The 16,450-nt window shown below is 45.9% G+C and overlaps 4 protein-coding genes across 4 annotated transcripts in view; 1 reads left to right on the plus strand and 3 right to left on the minus strand.

Moving 5' to 3' along the window:
- Positions 1–2,044: 2,044 nt before the first annotated feature.
- On the minus strand, positions 2,045–4,469 carry LOC126564186 (TBC1 domain family member 23). The gene is made up of 2 exons (XM_050221151.1): positions 4,422–4,469; positions 2,045–4,243 (listed from the first exon to the last, which is right to left on the minus strand). The coding sequence occupies exons 1-2, from the start codon at positions 4,439–4,441 to the stop codon at positions 2,050–2,052; spliced, it is 2,214 nt and encodes a 737-aa protein (XP_050077108.1). The 5' UTR covers positions 4,442–4,469; the 3' UTR covers positions 2,045–2,049.
- Positions 4,470–5,311: 842 nt separating this feature from the next.
- LOC126564921 (uncharacterized) overlaps positions 5,312–16,450 on the plus strand; it is a 29,013-nt gene continuing 17,874 nt past the window's right edge. The window contains exons 1-2 of the mRNA XM_050222046.1: positions 5,312–5,375; positions 5,591–5,783. Coding sequence (XP_050078003.1) covers positions 5,651–5,783 — 133 coding nt within the window. The 5' untranslated portion in view covers positions 5,312–5,375; positions 5,591–5,650. The remainder of the gene's footprint in view (positions 5,376–5,590; positions 5,784–16,450) is intronic.
- LOC126565342 (uncharacterized) overlaps positions 11,078–16,450 on the minus strand; it is a 205,199-nt gene continuing 199,826 nt past the window's right edge. The window contains exons 2-3 of the mRNA XM_050222514.1: positions 11,788–11,840; positions 11,078–11,717 (exon numbers count right to left, since the gene is read on the minus strand). Of these exons, the coding sequence (XP_050078471.1) occupies positions 11,088–11,717; positions 11,788–11,832 (675 nt within the window). The 5' untranslated portion in view covers positions 11,833–11,840 and the 3' untranslated portion in view covers positions 11,078–11,087. The remainder of the gene's footprint in view (positions 11,718–11,787; positions 11,841–16,450) is intronic.
- LOC126565120 (uncharacterized) lies at positions 13,214–14,212 on the minus strand. The gene is made up of 2 exons (XM_050222260.1): positions 14,148–14,212; positions 13,214–14,074 (listed from the first exon to the last, which is right to left on the minus strand). Exons 1-2 carry the CDS (start codon positions 14,193–14,195, stop codon positions 13,214–13,216), a joined length of 909 nt encoding a protein of 302 aa, XP_050078217.1. The 5' UTR covers positions 14,196–14,212.

A 16,450-nucleotide genomic window follows, 5' to 3' on the forward strand; every position in this document is an offset into this window, starting at 1 on the left:
AAAGCTTTAAAGGCGAAAGATTAGGAACCTACGATACGTACACGTGCGTCTCAGAAGAACCTGAGTTATTTTTGCAACGTCCGATATGGCATTTGGACTGAAAATAGTCTTCTGGTGGGTGTTGGCTGTGATGCTCCAGATAACTCAACTGCCTAAATTAGCTACTTTAGAACGTCTTAGAGGAAGTCTTCCGCAAAACCCCAGCTAAAGCTGATCACGCTCTTTGGCAATTGTTCTCCCACCGATCCCAGTTTGGCGATAACTTTACCGAACGCATAAACCGCTGGCACAGCTGCTGCTGGGTCGGCAAATAATCACCGTCCAAATAGAACTGACACAGCTGAAAAACGGCTGAAATCGTGACCCCGCAATAGCCTGCGCCCGGTGTTTGCTGTCGCCTCGATTCGGGTGTGTCTCGACCGGTCGGTCGGTCGGTCGGTCCCGTCCCCCGTGATAGTAACAACAATACTGGACAATTCTTGAGCACATTGGGTGGGCGAGTGGGGGTGAACGGGAGCAGAAAAAAGCACACACTCACACACAAATGGTCGTGCAGAAAAATAACACAGAAGCGAAATTAAGCCGTAGCAACAAGATAAAAAGGCTCACCTGTTCCTGGTGGTTGGTGGCGTTCCGATGAGTCCGGTGGCGTGGGAGTGTGTGGTCCTGGTTATTTGTTATCAAAATTATCACCTTCTCAGATGAAAACAAACTCTTTTTTCAATCCCCTTCCTTTTTTAATGATCTCCTTCACCGTGAACCAATCAATGCACGCACGGTTCGTAGGCGTGTTGTGATAATGATGTTATTGATTTTTTCTCTTGGTTTGCTTCATAGACCCATATATGCACTTTCGAAAGATGCATCCGACTGAAGGTCGGAAAGATGCGACCGAGTGAAAACTAGGAGAAAACAAAAATAGTTCACCAGCGGAGTGCTCCACTTATAAGCGATGGACACAAACCAGCAACAAACACACACACGCGCACCACTTTCACTAGTGATAATTTCTTTTTTCAACGGTTTTTCCTACCGCCGTTACTTTAAAGCTGCACTGTTTAATTGTAAGACAACGTTACTGAACAAAGACAAATCTTTACAAACAAATGCATATTCCTATTCCTGCTAGGATTTTGGTTGAAAAATCTGCCTTTATCCGAAAGCAAGCGCACACGAAAAAAAAACCCAGAGATTTCCCACGATTTTTTGTTTTTCAACTGATTTTGACATTTCTCCTCGCTGGCACAGTGGTCGGTGCCCAACGGTTACCCGATTTAAAATACATTTAACATTTGAATTGACGGTTTTATTAATTTTTTATTGAAAACCATGGAACTTAGTATACAACTAATGAAAATAATTCCATGAATTGAAATACATCATATATTGCAACACACAAACGGCTTACAGATGCTTTTGAGGATTGCCGACTATAAATTACATGTCTTGATTCGGATACTCTCTCGCACCACTCTCAAGAAAATTCGAAAACTCCAACACAACATTCTTTTGGTTTTAAAATTTAAGTAACAACACCCGTCTTTCTTACTACCGGGGCACGGGGAAGGAAAACGTTTTGGTTTACGATTTATTACTATACACAATGCTTCTCTTTTTTGTTGCTCATCAGACACACCTCACTACACAACTGGGGAATCATTTGGAAATCTCAGATTCACTGTTCGCTGCCACAAATGCTTCTTATAAATAATTCTTTTTCAAACGAAGGAAACTAGTTAAAAACTTCGGTCGAGCTATTCTCACACACATTGCTGGGTGCATTGCTATACAAAAAAAAAACGCTATTCATTTCTTCTAGGCCGTGATAAGTAACATATGGACGATGCGCGTTTAGTACGAAATAAAATAAGCGTCAGTAAATAGTATTTTAAAATAGAAACCAACAAAATAAACAACGAAATAAACAATGACGTACGACGGTATCAAAGCACGCTTGAGATGATGGCTATTATCCTTCCGCTGTGGTAACAAAACAAAAAAACGTTAAAAGGAACGAAGACTAGAAGCCATCCGTCCAGCTTCACGCGTTCACGTCTGCTTAATAATGTGTCGCGAGATCAGATCCGTCACTTCGCTCGCGTTTGGTATGAGGAACCGATCCATATCCGTGATGACCAGATTTTCCTCCTCAGGATAGCCGTACTTGAACGTGATCAGATCCCGGTGGCGCTTTTTAGCCGTTATCTTCACGATACTCTGCAACAGTCGGCGTACGATAATGCGTGCCCGATCGCGCTGTGTTTCTAGCTCGCGCAGTACGATCATGTGGGTCGCAGTTACCAGTAGATAACTGTCGTACATGTACCCGTTCAGATGCACTTCCTGGCATTTGAAGTATCGTATCACATCAGGCCCCTTCAGGAAGCTCTGTATCGAAACGATCTCTTCCGCACCGGGGTCGGCCTTCTGGGAGGAGTTGGGTTTCGAACCACGCGCCACCGAGGAAGATTCGCTTGCGGCCGAATTGAGCTCATCGTCATCTTCGTGATCTTCGCCGATGCTAAACACAGGTGGCACGTTCCGGTACCGCTTGCCATTGCGATCGTTGCGTGAAACGTGTTTTTCGCCACCGTTTCCGGTACGACTCGTTCCTGGCTCGGTTGCGTTCGGGTTGGAAATGTAATCGATCAGCTTTTCCTTCACTTCGGCCGATTTGGTTTTCATCGCAAGGGATAGTTTGCTGAACAGATCGATCGTTGATTTGCGATCACCACCACCGTTGCCGTTTGCTGTGCTATGGCTACCGGAACGTTGGGTGGCTCGCTTGAGACTGTTTGTGGCGCTGCTGCTCGCACTGTTGGCACCGCTCGGGAGTGATTTCTGGCTGTTGTTGTTGTTGTTTCCGCTTCCCTTAGGCCCACCGTACCGCAGCTGTTCCTTGTTGCAGAGCAAACATTTGAGCGGATCGTGATCCTCCAAACAGTCAACCATGCTCTCACCGAAGTACTCGTGTATCGCTTCATATCCACCTGTCAGCAGGGAAACGTATTTGGTATTTTTCTGTAGAAACGATGCCACCACCATGTGCGTGTACTGGTCCTCCTCGAGCCGACCAGACCCCAGAAAACACAGATGCTCCCCACCCGCATTGGAATTGGCGTCGATCGCATTTCGCTGCGAGCGCAGCAATCCTTGCACTGCCGTCTGGAATGCTTCCGGTTCCTGTAGCATCAGATTACTGTCCAGATGGAACGCCGTCGAAAGATGGCCCGAATTGTACTGTTCCGCTGGACGACAGTCGACCAGAAAGAAGCGCACCGCTTCTGGATGTGGATTTATTAGTGATGCATTCTCGATCAGTTCGTTCACCGACACTGGCAGACAGAGGGCTTGCGAAACGACCGATCCTTCTGGTTTACCGCTGGTGCCTCGCTGCGCCCCAAACAACACCTGCAGCAGATCACGCTTGAAAGAGGCAGGCGTTTTCACCGAGTAATACTGAGCGAGAGAACAGAAATCGAGCACATCGTCCGCCTCGATATTGCAGGGCATGTTGACTAGAAAGCTGATCAGTTCCTCCTTGGACGAGCCTTTCATCGTCAGTATCTGATCGCGCTGGTTAATCAGCACGATTAGGCTAAGGAAGAACACCAGGAACGGGTCTGATTGTTGGAAGTACAGATCCCACATCGACAGTACGACCGGAAGCGTGCAGGTCGAGGCAAACAGTGTCTGGAACCAGCCCATTGCATAGCAATCGGGCGTTATGCGCTTCGTGTCCAGTATGGTGCACAGTTCCGGATCGTGGTAAAGCAGCAGCAACCGGAACACGTTAAAAACAGTTCCATTTTTAGTGCAGCCCTTTGGAATGTACGTATCACGTATCGCTTCAAACAGGTTGTACGTGTCGGACCGGATCAGCTTCAGCGAGAGCAGCGGGAGCATCAGCTCAACCCACCCATTGTTTGCCTCATACACCAGGTTGCGGTTTTTGCAGTAGAAGGTAAGTATCGATTCGAGGTCACAAACGACCGACACCTTGTCCTCATCCTCGTTCCCTAGCTTGCTAACAAATTCTTCACAATCTGAGCGCAACTGTGCCTGGAAGGGTAAGTCGTAGATTTCGTTGAACTGTGCCAGCTGGTCCGTTTTGTTGCGCACCCCAAGACACACTTGCCACACGTCAAGCCGTAGCGCTTCGGGGAGTGCCTTTCCGTGGCATATTGCATAAATGTCGTCCACGGTGCAATCATCCTGTAGGGCTGATTCGAGCTCGATCAACCTGTGGGAGTGGGAAGCAAGGAGGGTGAAAATTGGGAGAGAGATGACGAAAGCAACACACGGACACGCAATCAGAAAAGGTGTCACAGCGAGTGAGTCAAGACGGCAAGCGTTTGCTTATCAGCCTTGCTTATCAAGCAACGAAACCGACTCACTATACCGTGACGTCGTTTTCTTACCATAGACCGCCGTCCTCCATCGTGCCGTGCACACGGTGGGTGAGTGGGTGGTTTTTGAGTTTTTCGGGCAATACGGAACACAGAGCAATACGCTTTCACGGCAATCGAAGGTATATGTTGTTGTTCTGACCAGATTCTCCAAGCTCTCTCATAGGAAGAGGCGTGGAAATGCTACCCTCATCCTTAAACCTTCACTAGCATACGATTGGCACTTTTTAAGCAATGAAATAATACGTATAAGCTGGTTGTTATTTAGCTTCGAATCACTTGTAATTGACTTCACTTGCAGCACAGCAAAATAAGTGCCAACAAATTTCGTTTTCTGCTTGTGACAAATTGGGCTGATGATACCGTCAAAACGAACTTTGACAGGCAGGGTTCGTTTGACGCATTCAAGCGCACAGTGGACGAGCTGGCTGAACTGCGCTGATCCAACATTTAATTTTGCGTGTTTATGTTTGAAAAAATAAATAATTGGTGTTGCTCTTTGCAAAGGTCAATTAATTGTTTAATTCAATCAAAATTAACCAAATTATCGATTCATCCCATCCAGCAAACTTTCACAGAAGCTTCATAAAACTCACTTTTCCGAAGCTTTCAACCCCCTCCTCCCCTCTCCCGATCGGTCGTAAAAAATATCCTTTCCTCACTAGATGCGTTACCAATGCGAAAGCTCGCAACAGCTTCCGTTATCAATAACGACGTATTGCGCGCGCCTGTGTGAGTGCTCCGGAAAAGTATATATCGAAAGGACCATGTGCCGGGAAAAATCAGTTGAACGGTGTTTTCCCACCAGTTGACTTCGAACTCTGTCGGAGACACCGTGCGTGACCTCCGTCGTGCTAGTATAGTAGTGGCCCAGTCAGCAGTAGTGTGCAGACTCAGACCTCGCCAGGACAAACGTTCGTTCTATTCTCGAGGGTGAAGAAAAGGATAAAGGAGTGAATTTTACATGTGAGCCGTTTTTAAGCAAGTGATTGCACGCAGTCCGGGTTTCTAGTTTCATTTTTCATTTTATCAGTCCTTTTTTTTCTCTTCCTTGACTTTTTAAGCGCTTAATTTTAGAGTAGTAATTGTTGGTTTATAATTTCGAACAAGTATTGTGTCTGTTGGTAATTCTAAATTGCATTTTCTCTATATCTACGTCCGTCCGTCGTACTCGTGCCTAGGGTGAAGCGTGCAAAGTGTAAGTGCTGTGCAAAGGTTTTACCGGTTTTTTGTTTGAACTGATGCGACCGACCGCCAAAGCGAACCTGGCCCACGGCCAAGCGATGGTGGTGGCAGCAATCCTGATGTCACTGGCCACGGTCGGTTCCGTACCGACGTCGGTGTTGGCGGAGGCCTCCAAGGAAGCCAACGGTGGTGGTAAGTTGAACGGTGGCCGTGCGGATAAATTATCACTTTCCCCATAATGTAATAATTGCAAGCGACGGCCAAAAAGGGGGAATCTCCCCTAACAATATTTGCATTACGCGACAAACGTGCGACGTGAGGCGGGTGGTAGCGATGATGATAAGAAAATAACAAATTTCCTGCGAAACAACGGGCGGCATGTTTTCGCAACAATCCACTACAGTAAATTGCATTTTCACGCATTACGGTGAGCTCCATGGTGTTGACCTGATGGCTTCTGTTAAGGGGTAGTTGAGGCGGAAACTACTTCTCTCCCTCTCTTTCTCTCCACGTCATATTCATACTATGGCCTCGAAAGCATGGTGCAAGTGAAATAGTATCCAACCGTATGCCCCATGTCTCGTAACGTGTCCGTTTCGTTTCCCACTTGACCACGTGTGAGAAATCTTGAAAAGATAATAAAGAAACGGAAACGGTATCACATTTCATCACGTCGCGACAACGTCCTTATACCTGGTCCTGAGTATTTTGTGACACTTTGACTCAGCTTTCATTAGTCGTCGGCACAGTCTGTCACTTGTGTTACCTGGATGTCCGTGGAAGAAATGGGCCACTGGCACGTTTGTTCAGACAGATGTTCGAGAAACGGTTGAAGCCATATGGGATCTTTAGCAAAGGCTGCAGTGTGAGTGATGGTTTATCAAGTAAAAAAAAAAGAGCGGACAGAGTACCCGGTCTGGCGCAAAAACACATCTGGTCAGCAGATATAGCTTTCCATTGTAGCTCTGGTAGTTCGTCAAACTCTTCATTTGCTTACTGCATAAAGTCAGAAATTGGAAATTCATCACTTCATACACCCAATACCCGAACAAGCAGGACACTCTCGTGATGGTTGGTTGTTTGGTGGAGCAGAGGAAATTACAATCAGCCCAAAATTTCATCGCGGTTTTTTGGGTAAACTCAATTACGTACGGTTCATACTGGCTGGCTCTCATCATGTCCAACTTCCATACACGCCCGTAGGCGAATCGGTGTACGTAATCAGCTTTTTTTTCGCTCATCCCCATTCGTTGGTCAGCAGCAGCGGCAGCAGCATTTGGAAGCATTCAGCCGATCTGTGCTGTGGGAGAGATTGAGCAGATTATGCCATAGAACCATAACGCCAAAGTGCATGCCTGCAGTGGTGAGGTTCTTTCCATTTTTTTGTTTCGAGAGGGATACGGGAGCAGAGTACCGGAAAAGGAAACATATTAGCTTGAGGTTTGACGACGGCCGATTCGACGTGGTTCGTGGTTTATGACGTTGACCATCCTACGGCCGGTTGTACTCCCGTTGTTGGACCGAAACCCGTTCAACCGTAATGATTCACCGCACAGAATCTATAAACGTGAAGAATTATCCAGCCCTGTGTGAAGTGGGAGGACAGGATTCAACGATCCGGTCACTTTACGATACAGTTCGAGATGCAAGGATACAGGGATACTCGAGGCACACACACACGAAGAGGGAGACGTTCCTAACAACAGGTTGCTAGCAGCTTGATTTCATCAGCGTTTGTGTAAAGCCGGGATGAAGTTACTGCAGGACAGAAGACGAGGAAAAAAGCGGAAGAAGCACGAGAAGAAAAAAGTAATGAAATAATAAAATTTAATTTACGATACTTCGTTCCGGTTTCCGTTAATGGACGTAAGATTGTTTCCATCCTTCGAACCCTCGATGGTTCCGGTGGGGCAAACATGCCGAGTCCGGATGCTGAGTAGTTAACGGTCAAATTTCGCAGCTTATACATTTTTTGATGCACTATTGTTGCTGATATTGTTGCGCAACTGGTGAAGTGCTCAAATCGACCTCTTAATCATCAGTCGGTGCAGTGGCATTCCAAGTTTAGAACGAAAAAGGGTGGATTTATGTCTTTAAGATGACGAACACAAATGTCTGCTATTTAAATTATCACAGTACAACTGACTCCTTTTTTCTCAAATCTTCATCTTTGGCTCTACATACTCCAACATGTGCATTCGGAATATAACTTCAAAAAATCACATGCGAACAGCTTACACAATGATAGGGGTTACTGTACAAGCGCAAGATGTGTCGGCATGTGTAGAGTCTGCCACCGCCGCCATTCTCGTCGAGTGGTTGCCATATGACCTGCATCAGGACACCTGAAACCGCTTGTCTCTCGTGCGCCCTTGGGTTATGTTTGCTTAGGATGAACATTACCACAAACAAGGGGCCCTCGTATCGTGGGCATCATGGGCACAATTTAATTGCAACCAAATGCCGCTCCACGGTTGAAGAATCCAAACGGAACCAGAAGACCTTACCGAACTCTTAAAGTACATCGAGCTGAACTCTAGTCCCGCGAGAAGCTCTGTATCACTGACAGCTGAATCAGCTTTGGATTAAGTTTATTTCAAATTTTGCTTCCGCTTATTATCGTTAACTGATGTACACTGATTCGGATAGAATTAGTTTTCGGAAGTGATGATCTCTCCACCACAGATCACGGTTAATTGCTGCTGAGCCAGTGAGATGTAATTGCGGAAAGCCAACTCTGTATCCGTCATGCAACCAATGTAACTGTTACGGATCGACGTCAAGTTGGCAACAAGTCCATCCTTTTCCACCTGTAGTTTCTCTGCCAATGGTGAACTGTTTCCTCGCAGATCGTTCTCCTTTTGCCGCAACTTGGCCACAATGTTGTCAGGGGTATAGAACACATTTTCCCCACGGAAAACATCCAACAGCGTTATATTGGCGGCCGATTGTTCTAGTGCTCCGATACTACCGTAATAGGAGAGCACGATTTCACCGAGTGCTTCATCGGCCGCAGTAATGCATTTTGTATACCCAACACCGATCACATTGACGGTTTCGTTTGCCGCAGTCGCTATAAACTGCATGCACTGATAATCGGCTACGGATGTGTTTTGTGCGCCGATCAGATCGATCAGCTGATCTTCCTGCAGTGTGATGGACATGACGAATGTTTGCTTCGCCAGTGCAATATCGGAGTGAAATTGCGCGATTGCCTCGGTACCTTCACGTTCCAGCGTAAATATTTGCTGCTGATCGTCGCCAATCGTTGCCAGATATCGTGGGACGATCTGCTTAAACGTATCGATCACCTGTATGGCACCTGGGCGTGCAGCATTGGTCACTCCAACCACTGCCAGTAATGCCACAACGAGTAACTTCATCTTTAATCACTCTTGGTTTTTGCGCTGCCAAGAAAACGAAACTTTCAAACGAAGACTGGCCTCAAAGGTAGCTTAAATATCACTGAATATGTAACCCCGGGAAATGGTTCAAGGCTTTAAGCAAATTTTGGGCTGTTCTTTATTTTTCTCACCACGTCGGATAAGATAAGATTAGAATATGCCGGACATGCAAAAAAAGGGAAGGATTTATCTCAGTGGACGGACGGATGTTCGGATTAAGACGATCGTGTCAACAATTGTAGCTGGGCTTCTTGGTAAGCATAATCTACGAGCTGTGTTCTTATTTACCGTCAAAAAATAGTGGAAAATGAGTGTTTTTGTAGTCTGGTTCCAAAACCGCCTCTACAACTAAGCCAATTCTAGAAACTAAATAGTAAACATGGCGTCATATTGCCGTCTGCTCATTAGGATAAATAACAGACACATCGTAGCATAATCTTCCTAAAAGGTTCATCTATGAAGTTTTGTTAAGGCTAGTAAGGTTTTTTTTAAGTCCTCAAAGAGGGTTAAGGATTAATCGAATATCCATTACTAACACCAAAAACAAAACGACAACATAATTTCGAAACAATGCCAATCGATATTGTATTTAATGTTTATTGATAACTTCCTAACGTACATCGTGGCTTCGTGGTTCTACGTCCTTATCCATTCAGTACTGGAGTGGACATTACCAGGGTCTACTTTCGAAACTTGCACCGCATATCATCGTCATCTGCATCTCACACATGGTCAATCCTTGTCGGAGCAGATCGAATGCATTGGACATGCAAACATTATAGTTGTCCTGGATGAGTATAAGATCGTCGTACACAGCGTTTGCCATAAATGCTACATTGTCCGCCGATAGTGTCGCGTTGTTGTTGCGCAGCAGCTCCAGCTTGGCGTTCAACTTCTCGACGATAGGCTGCGGGCTGTGAAACACATTGTGTCCCTGGAACACGTCCAGGATTCGCACCCACGCCACCTGCTGCTCCAACCAGTTCACATGACCGTAGTACTCTTCGATCCTTCCCTTGATGGCCTCATCCGCTACATTGATGCAGTTGGTAAAGGAAACACCGGCCAGGTTCACATTCATCTCGCTGCTAGCGTTCACAAAGCGAAGACACAGCGCGTCTGCCTTACTTTCGACGCCCATCTGCTGCTGCAGGTAGTCTTCACGGTCGATTACTTTCTGCACAATTTCCTCCTTTTTGGTAATGATCGACAGATGCAGTTTGGCGAGCTGTTGCGTGACGTTACTCCTGAGGGTGGCGAGCACGATCTGCCCTTGGATCATGTTAGATTTGTAGAGCGGCAGCAGTTGCTTGAAGGTGGTGATGACGTTTTCCGTTTGTGGCCGACCGGCGGCAACGATGCCGATAATGGCCACCAGCAGCACGAAGAGTCTCTTCATGGTTTTGGAGCGTTTGTGTGTTGAGATGATCTTCAAACTGGATAAGTGGACCAACGGGAGTAGATCTTTTATACCGCATACCTGCATTGTGTGATAAACTGTTTACACTAGATTACCATTTGGTTGCTTTTAAGCTAACACAGTCATTATCTTTTTTTCGGTGGAAGGAACCGAAACACCCGTGCGAATGTTTATCTGCTCCTGGGAGGAATCTTCAAGTGTTTGGTTTATTTTTTCTGTCATGAGTCTTGGTTGAAAGAATGAAGGTGGTGTTAGTAGTCAAAGACGAGCATGTCTCTCAACTTTGTCAAATTCGTCCTGCATCAAACGAGATGCTTTTAAGTTCTGCTTTTGGTGGAATCGACCTAATAGTAGAATTGGTAACGCTCCATTGAACAACACGGTCAAATCTGGGATCAAAGCTCAATTGGACTGAAACTTTTCATTGCGCGCCAACTGGTCATTCTGCATTGAGATCAAAATGTTGCAAGATTATCTACCAAATCAATAACCACTCCAAAATTTTTCTTCTCGGACTCAATATGGCCATGTACACAAGACTTAGATGATTTATATTTCGTTTTATTTATCAAAAATCTCACTCAATGTCTATGAGTTCATGTAAAAACATTTAAATTCAATCAACAATCAAATGCCGTCGCGCTTTTATTCACCACTCATCATCAGCCCTTACTGTTGCTTTTTCGCACACACAATCTGATATTGCTGCGTGGTACCATCCAGCGCCTTATCCAATACACCCCGTGCCGTCGTCATACACTCCACAAAATGGTCCTTCACTCCGTCCAACTCTTCACGAAGCTCCTTCACCGATTCCGCACTCAACGATGGTAGCTTCAGTGTGGCACGCATCCGTTCCTGCAGCTTGCTGCGTATACGTGCCGGATCGACAAAGATGTTCTCGCCCCGGAACGCATTGAGCACGTTGGCCTGATCGTACTGGTCGCGTGACACTGCTCCATCCGTAGCATCCGACAGCTTCTCAAACAACGCATCGTCCACCTGGTTCAGGCAGGAGGTGTACGACACACCGGCCAGGCTCAGCATGAGTCCCGTTTTCTGGCGGATAAAGTCGACACAGTGTGGAGCACTTGTCTGTGCCTCGGCGGTAGACAGTTCCTTCAGGATTGAAGACTCCCCATTGATGGACGCGCGGACGTACTCTTCCTCGGCGAGCAGTAGCTCTGACTGTACAAGCGATACAAAATCATCATCCGCTCCAAACAGCCGTCCACCCTTCTTGACGCGCTTCAGCTGCGTGAATAGACTGAGTGCCTCATCACGATCTGCTACGATGGTCTGCGATAGGAAGAGGATCATGAAAACCAATCCATTTTTATAGGTTTTCCTTTCATTTTTGTAAACTCACCGAAATGGCCACTGACAGCAGCGCTAGCAGGAGCAGTGCCTTCATTTTGTTTCCTTAGTTCCTTTGGATTTACCTTTTCTCAGATAAGACGTGATGACTTCTGCCTTCACCAGAGAGCAGTAAACGTATGAACCAGCGCTCGGCTGCGATGGAACGTTTTATAACGCTTCCGAATCCTACTCCTGTGTGGGGCTTTTTTTTTTGTTATTTTAACTTTCCTATCTCGAACAGTCAAGTTCAAGTGATCAACAGCAACAGCTCTTATCGCGCTGGCTGATGCTATCGGTTGTGTGGGACCGAGTTAAGAAAGCCACGATAAGCACCCCACCCGTGCCAGATCCGTGCGACAAGTAGTGAATGGATCGGAAGTACACCTTTTTTTCGGCACAGGGCGAGGATAAGTGGACACTTGAGGGAGGGTTTTTCTTTCTTTTCTGCTGTTCTACTACGGCACAAACAACACGGCTCACACGCACATACGCTGCTCGTATGCAAAGTTGATCGATAAAGCAGGAAGACAACGTTCAATCAAACGGTTGTGCGGTGGAATGTTGTATTTATATGAATTGGCAAACCATTAAACTGCACTTTTGGTTGGAATGCATGATATCATTGGGAAAACAATATTGAATGCATGATGAAATAAGCGTGCTACCATTGGCATTATGATATGAGTAGACGAAGTCGGTAATGATGAAAACACTTGGAAATATATCAGAAAGGAGGTACTGGAAAAATATTCCCAAACTCAGGAGGAACTACTAGAACTATTTTAGTAAATGTAACGAAATAAATGTTGAAATTATTCAATAGAAAATTATATTAAAGAAATTATAATTAGTTTTAGAACACCAAGTCGAATGCATGGATATCTTGGAAGCTATTTTTACTTGAAGCCATACTCTGTGGATAACCAAGTCTTCTCGATGAATTTTCTTGCTGGCTTAGCTCCCAGTTAGGTTATATCGTCCACGTATTTTTATAGGCAGTCCTCATTACGGAGCGACGGTCCCAGGTGGGATTTGAGTCCCGGTCCTGCAATGTGAAGACTGCCACCCCTTTGGTTCGGCCACCAGACCGATGATTAGAAACCTTAAATTAATTCGCTGAAGTCTTTGAGACTTTGAAACGTGGAGTACGGATATTATTAAATATATTTCAGCACTCAGCAGGGTCGAGTTCTGTTCAGTAAATTAAGAAATTTTACAGCTTATTTTAAAAAGGATTTAAAGTTTATAATCGTAGAACAGATCTAAACCCCGAGAAGGAAGTTTTATCATGTTAGCTCCTAAGGTTCTGTCATCTGAACTCAATAATAAATTATAGCTTTGAACGGCAAGTTCAAAATAATTTGAAAACCATAGGAATTCATTTAAATAAAAAGTTCATCTTTATTGGCACTTTGTTACGTGTTACGTGTTACACCTTACAACGCTTCGCCATAAGCCGCCTCCGGGGTAGATGGTTCCGGTTGCGGTTCACTCGGAACATCCGTCTCTTCTACCTCTGCTGGTGGTGCTTCCGATTCGGTTGGTACCTCCGTCGCTGGTTCCGTGGCCGGTTCGGTTGGTGCGGGCTCTTCCGTTCCCTCGGTAGGTTCAGCAGTTGCCGGCAGTAGCGCACCCAGACAGATCTGTTGCAGCTGTTGCAATACCGTTTGCAGTGTGTTCTGCAACAGTTGGTCGTTCATCGTCAGACAGCTGGTGTAGGCGGCACGTACATCACCGAGCCGTCCCTCGAACGCATCCACCAACTGGGCAAGCTCTTGCGTTAGTTCGGCCGGGGCCTGCTGCACGGAGGACAGTTTCTCCACCAACCGGTCGACGATCGTTTGCGGGTTGACGAATACGTTCTGACCGCGGAACACATCGTACACGCTCAGATTCACGAAGGAGGTTTCGTTCACCTGCAGCTCGTTGTACACACGGATGATTTCCGACGAAAGCGAAGCGTCGACGTTGTTCAGACAGTTTGTAAACGACACACCGGCCAGGTTCATGTTCACGTCCACACTTTGGCGAAGAAAGCCGAGACAGCTCGTATCGACGCTTACAGACTGCCCGTTTACCTGCCGCAGTACGCCCGCTTCCGATTTGATGGCCGTCTGCATGAACGATTCTTTGCGTGCCGCAATGTCCACGTTGAACTTGTACACCACCTCGGAGCTGTTGAGTTTCGCACCGGCCACTGCATTCACTACCACGTCACGCAGCTCCTTATAGGCGGGATGTAGTTCGCGTAAGGCATCGATTACCCGCAGGGAGGTTTCGCGTTGTGCTTGCGTGATCTGCATTAAAGTCAAACGAAGCAAGAAAGGTTAGAGCTTAAGGTATAGAGAACCGTGTCGAAGAACAACTTACACTCAGAACTCCCAGGAACAGGGCAACGACCAGGGGGAACGCTTTCATTGTGAGGAATTTGGGCTGGAATGCTACTTTTCTTTCTTGCGTTTCTTGCTCCACACGAGCTGCTAGTGTCTAGTGTAAGGATGGAACTGTCTGTCGGCTCCGGGAAGGTCAGAAGTTTTTATACCAACTTGGAATTAGTTTTCAAGTACTTCATCATCCTCTACTATCGCGCGCGCTCTAGCCGACCGACCAGCAAACCCTCGAGATTGCTGTCCACGCGCATTGGCCATCGGTCGTTCCGGTTGGTGTTGTAAGCATAGCCATTGCTATTACTGCTGCGACCTCCCCGCACACAGCAAAGCGAAATTCTAATCAACTATCGGTGCAAGGACGCAAGAGGGAGTTACTCTGCAACCGATCTTCAACCGGCCATGGAGACACCCCGTTATCGAATTTACTATACCATCGAACGATAAGCGAAGCACACACATACAAAAAAAGCATAAATTGCACGTTTGCATAATTAGAAGTTAAGTGGAGCATGATTGATGCCAACTTCGAGGGGGGAGGGCCAACATATGGCCTTAAAAATCGATATCATCATCACCGTCAACGCGTTGCATCGCGATAACCGATCACAATTCGTCGCCCCGAAACGCGTCTCAGATTAGATCACGACCTATCAATAGTTCGGTGATTTACACACCTTTATGGTAGCTAGTGTCATTATCCGGCAAATACTAGCCACCGCCGAAAGGGGATGCACTGGATCAGAGAGCGCCACCATTCAAGACCTGGATCACCCTCAACGGCACACGTTAATCGGTGCTTTTTGTTTCACGTACTCATCGTAAATGACCCACTCGAAAGCGCAAGGGAAAGCAGGAATGCATGGTTCACGTTACTATACACATCGCTCCTTACACGCTACACGAGCCGAAACGTGCCTTAACTTATCCGTAGATTTATTTTCATTCAATGTACATTTCGCGGAATCGGAATCCTGATGCTAAGGAAAAAAACCAATCATATAATGCACCGAGTGCACGACAATCAGTTTATCGTATATTTGCTCGATCGATTGTTATGGAGAAAGTGTTGGTGGTCGTGATGACGTTCTGTCTATTGACGCATGTGGACCGTTTGGAGTGGACCAAGTCGAATTGATACTGTTGCGTGTCATCAAAGAACGATGTGCTTTTTTGGAGAGCTGGATTAAGACTTTCGGAAGAGATATCATCTCTTTTTTGCGCCTTACGCCGTAAGGGTGACCCAGTTCCCCGTAATGAGAACTAACGAGCAAGTCTAGTAAGTCGCTTATATGGCCAGTGTGGTTTTAGAAGGTCGTTAAAGTCAAGAAGAAAAGGCGTATCTTGTAAGGCAGTTCAAATATAATGTTTGGTTCATTAACACGGTCAAAGCTGGGTTCAGAACTTTACTAGGTCCTCAGAGGATCATAAACAAAACTTTTCTATTCACTTATGTGGTATGAACCTGAGACAAAAAAAAAATGTCAGAGGGAGGAAAACGAATTATCTTTCGAACCAAAAGTTTGCTCCTAATCATAACATAATCTTCCCTAAGACAATGCATCAACACACACAGCTGTGATTTAAAAATCCATTCCAATGGAGTTTTCCTTTCCTCTACTTTCTTTCTTGGCGTTACTTATACTCAGTTCCATCGTCAAAACGTCTACTGAAAAACAAACGCAAACCAGAAAAACAATCATCCTAACGACTCGACATCATACCGTACACACAAACCGCAAGACCGTTTCGTGCCTGTTGACGTTGATTCAACACGAATCACGATGAAGAAGCACCTCAAAGGACACACAGCTTGGCCACCTCAGCTTGGGTCACTTTTTATTTAGATTCACCATTTTTGCCCTCTTGTTTGTCCCTTCTTCCTTTTTGTGCGGTGCAAGAATTTCGGTTCACGGTACAAAACTTTCCCAATTTCAAAAGCAATGTCCTTTCCGTTGGCTCATCTTCGCGCTACCACGGATTCCATCCGGTGGCTCTAGTTACACCGGTTCTGTAAGTAAAGAAGTGTAGTACGACAAAGCAATTTACACAGTGACCCAGAATTTAAGAGTCTGCGACACTACGGTAAACTATTCGCAGCGCGAACATGACCATGCGCCTCGAGCATTATCCTGTGGAATGCCTGTTCCATAGTCCATAGTTTCCATAGACTTTGGTTGTAGAGTATTTATGCTGTGTAATGCAATCGCTCTATCACCCAAAACAGGGGTGGGGGAAAAAAACAGGCTTAAAAATAGATCCGTTTAGATGGAAGTGGTCTAATTT

This window comes from Anopheles maculipalpis, chromosome 3RL (assembly GCF_943734695.1).
Source record: "Anopheles maculipalpis chromosome 3RL, idAnoMacuDA_375_x, whole genome shotgun sequence".
Classification (NCBI taxonomy): domain Eukaryota; kingdom Metazoa; phylum Arthropoda; class Insecta; order Diptera; family Culicidae; genus Anopheles; species Anopheles maculipalpis.